Raw genomic sequence first — 3,864 nt, forward strand, 5'->3', positions numbered from 1 at the left:
TTTGCTCCATGCTCGCTGTTCATATGTGTGACCATATATGTCAACACCGGACCGTCGGTTTGTAATAGTTTACAAGAGAATGAAAATTGGCTTTTGAATTCTGTTTCAAATTCTGAATACATTCGCCTTGTATATGATTCAGATGCGTAGCAAAGGAAAATTTGGACTGTAAGCAACAGGTTTCTTTCGACGCGAACTAAAATCTGCATCCAACTCATTTTCACGAAGACTTCCAGAAACCTTCTCACATTCTACAAGGAGTTCTGAAAGACCAAATCTCCTACGAAATCTTTGCTTGAATACATTATTCATACCTTCACTCCTTTGAGTCGAGTTCATATCAGCTGTAAAAGAGTCACGATAGACAGCAGCCCACTTTTCCCTCAACTCATACAGCTTTTTCATCCATTCATTGTCCTCAAGGTTGTATTGATCCAACAATTCAAACCATTTTTTATTGAAGTAAAATTCTGACCTATCTTCATAGACACATTTCTTAAAATCAGGTAAAAACTTCTCAGGATGCTCATGAATTACATGCCCATGATGTTTTGCAGCATTAAGATAAATGTGCCACAAACAAAGCCGATGACTTGTATTTGGGAACACATATGCAATTGCTCCGTCCATGGCCTTGTCCTGATCAGTGAAAATAGTGCTCGGATGCTTGCCTGACATCGCTATTAAAAATGTTTCAAAGAGCCAAACAAATGAATCGATACTCTCATTAATATCAGCGCGGCACCAAAAATTACTGTCTGCTTGTGATGGTTGGTACCAACGAATGGAGCAAAAGGCATTTCAAACTTGTTAGTCTGAAAAATGGTATCAAATGATACAGCATCCCCAAAACATGTGTAATCCATGATAGACTGACCATCTGCCCAAAAGAAATTAGCTATCTGGCCATCAACTTGATCTATCTGAATGGCATAAAAAATGTAGGATCCTCTCTTTGCTTATTTTTCAAGTATTCCAACAGTGTCTGTGCATCATTTGATTCTAAATACTTCTTGCGCTCGCGATCAATCTCATTATTGCAGTCCATCTTTGAGAATGGTACTTTGTCGGGTCCTCCGTAAAATGCTATCATAAAGTCATATACCTGGGATGGCTTCATCCCGGCTTCCCGTATCTGGCCAATTAGATGTCTATCCGCTTCTATAACACGTCTTTGGGACCTCAGCTTGTGCACCTTATTGGGACTAGCAAGATAATGATTGTGCTCGGTTATAAGCTTTTGCACTGTCCAAATACCATCCTTGTTGACACTAAACTGAATACGAGCCTCACAACCTGTCCTTGTAGTGTCCTTAGATGATTGGGTATCTCGATGGCCTTCGTTACTGCAAACTATATATTTTTGAGATATACTTTTATCACCTCGTCGCTTTGTGTGACTTTTTCTGACACTGAACCCAACCTTGACGGCATATGCGTTGTACATATCATAAGTGCTGTCCTCTGAATCGAAAGCCAATCCAACTTTTGGAACAATCAACGTTTGTCCAACTTTATCAATCGCCTGCCATACAATGAGTTAAGAGTTAAATTTATATTACCATAATGTGATGTGGGAAAATGTTTTTCTCATGCACTTTGTGAATTTGTTTTCCTAAGCTTACTGAAGAACACATATTAATTTTGAGCAGTCATTTGCCAAGTAATCAGTGCATAGTACAGTACTAGAGTACGATGATCTTATGCCGACTGTCTGAATAGGATATTGCTTTTCAACCTGTACCTGCATTCTTTGCTCTACACCGGCGACCCCGTCGTCCTGCTGACCTCCTTCTCCTATCATGGCGGTGGTCGTATCCTCCCGGACTCCTCCTCCTGACATGACGTGTGGGGCCTGCAAGTTCATGGCGTGCGCACAACCATTCTCATTCGAGAGATTTATGCGGGACAAGTCGTCGGCAGTGCCACCATGGTCCGTCATGGCCGCTCCCGTCCTTCTCGACGGTACTGCAGCTTCAAACTGCGGCGGCCATGAATATCCTTCTAGGCTGATGCGGCCATGCGAAGGAGAGGATGATGATGCGTTTGGGCGTGAGGCAAACATAGTTGTGCTCTCCCCCGGCGGAGTGAGTGCCGGACCAGGGTTCCCTCGGCCGCCATCAGTCTCATCTGCCATGATCAGATCGCCGCTATTCAAGGGAAACAGATGCTATCAATCACAAGTATGCGTATTTAATTGAAAAGGCATAACGATGGGAGCTGATTGCCTGCAGTTTTTGCAGCCGAGCGGAGCCCAGGGAGCCGGGATCGCACGTATTTGGAGCCGAGCGAGCGCTCCCGAGCCGACGGAAGGAGCGAACGGATCGGAACGAACGGCGGCGGTCGGATGTAAGGAGGGGACACGTGGACAAATCTGGGCAGGGGTACGCACAGGGGCTTTGCAGCGGGTGTCCACGAAATTTTCTTCCGTGAGGATCGCCTCCGCCCCGCATCATCAACAAGTTACCAAGTCAACGACCACCTTCGGTTTGACCCTGTATTGGGCTGCCCCCATTGGTTCAACGCCGAATCGAGCCGCCCGCTGCGGTGTCATTGTGCCGTCTCTCCTTGCTTGAATCCTGAGCCGCCCCGCGTGTCTCACTACTCCGGGTTGCCCTCCGCCTCGCCAGTTCAAGTCGCCATGAGCCACCACTATCCCGAGTCGCCAGTGAACTGTAGGTACGGCATTCAGTCGCCGGCCGCTCCGCCGGTTCTGAGTCGCTGCCTCATCGATATCGCCAACCTGCCTCCGTCGGAGCTCTGGGATGCTGGCCGCCTTGGTTTCGTGCCTCCCAAAGCCACCATGGTCCGCCTCTTCTGTTGTGTTAACCCGCCATTACCACGAGCCGCCCTGCAACTGCTATGAATCACCGTTCCAAGTTGCCTGCTCAAACCGCTGTAGCTCTGCCTTACGGTCTCCATCGAGCCGCCGGAGCTGTCGTGACTCCTCTGCCACCACGGGTCACGCCTCACCATCGGGCCTCGACTGGTCCCCGGTTTAGCCACCATCGGGTTTCGTTTCGACTCCGACCTCAAGTCACCTCCCCCACGACTGTCTTCAAACCGGACTCAAGCCGCTCTCTGCTCCGAGTCACCGTAGACTTGGGCCGGCTGCGTCTCCGCCGTCGCTCTGTGCCTCGCCGATTCCCAATCTGCAGCTGCGCCCAGTCGTCACAGACGCGACCCGCCACCGGCTACGCTTGCTGGCTCCGCCGCGCCGTTTACCTCTGTTGCTGCCCTGCCGGGTTACGACCACAGAGGCGCCACGGGCCGCCACGGTCTCCGCCTCGGCTATACGCGGGCCTGCGTCGGTCACTTCTACTGCTGGCCGCTTCGTTTCACTTCCGGGCCGCCGCGTTGCCGTGACTCGCTCCACCGGCACGCTTCGAGACGGCCTCTGTATCTCCTTCAACCTCCAATACGGTCAAATGGACAAGTTCTGAGCCGTTGTAGTGGCCCTTCAACTCCAAGTCACTGCTGCACGGCTCCGAGTCACCGGCGTGGCCTCTGTGGCCAACGCTGTCGCACCTTGAGCCGGCGCTGCCGCTTCTACGCCTGCGGCCTCATCACTGTTGCAGTTCTCCTCCAACCGGCCGCCTCCACTCGAGTCGCCGAGCCAACGCTTCCGGGGCTGGCCTCGCCTCCGCTGTCGCTTGCCGCCAAACCGCCCGGCCTCGCGCCTAAACCGCTGGCCTCTGCTTCCATGGCTTCATCCGCCTCCGCCACCGTGAGCCGCCACGGTTTGAGTCGCCCCCGCGACTGCGCCGCTCTAAGCAGCCGGTTTACCTCGCCGCCGTGCCTTTGAGCTGCTCCTGCCGACGGTCCACGTTAAACAACAATATGTTTGCCGTGAATTGCCCCATG

General features: G+C 51.5%; 1 protein-coding gene across 1 annotated transcript; it reads right to left on the reverse strand.

The window, feature by feature from the left end:
• Positions 1-797: 797 nt before the first annotated feature.
• LOC125553812 (protein FAR1-RELATED SEQUENCE 5-like) lies at positions 798-3,113 on the reverse strand. The gene is made up of 2 exons (XM_048717505.1): positions 1,745-3,113; positions 798-1,525 (listed from the first exon to the last, which is right to left on the reverse strand). The coding sequence occupies exons 1-2, from the start codon at positions 2,135-2,137 to the stop codon at positions 920-922; spliced, it is 999 nt and encodes a 332-aa protein (XP_048573462.1). The 5' UTR covers positions 2,138-3,113; the 3' UTR covers positions 798-919.
• Between the last annotated feature and the right edge of the window lie 751 nt (positions 3,114-3,864).

Source organism: Triticum urartu, chromosome 4, assembly GCF_003073215.2.
Source record: "Triticum urartu cultivar G1812 chromosome 4, Tu2.1, whole genome shotgun sequence".
NCBI classification, from domain to species: Eukaryota; Viridiplantae; Streptophyta; class Magnoliopsida; order Poales; family Poaceae; genus Triticum; species Triticum urartu.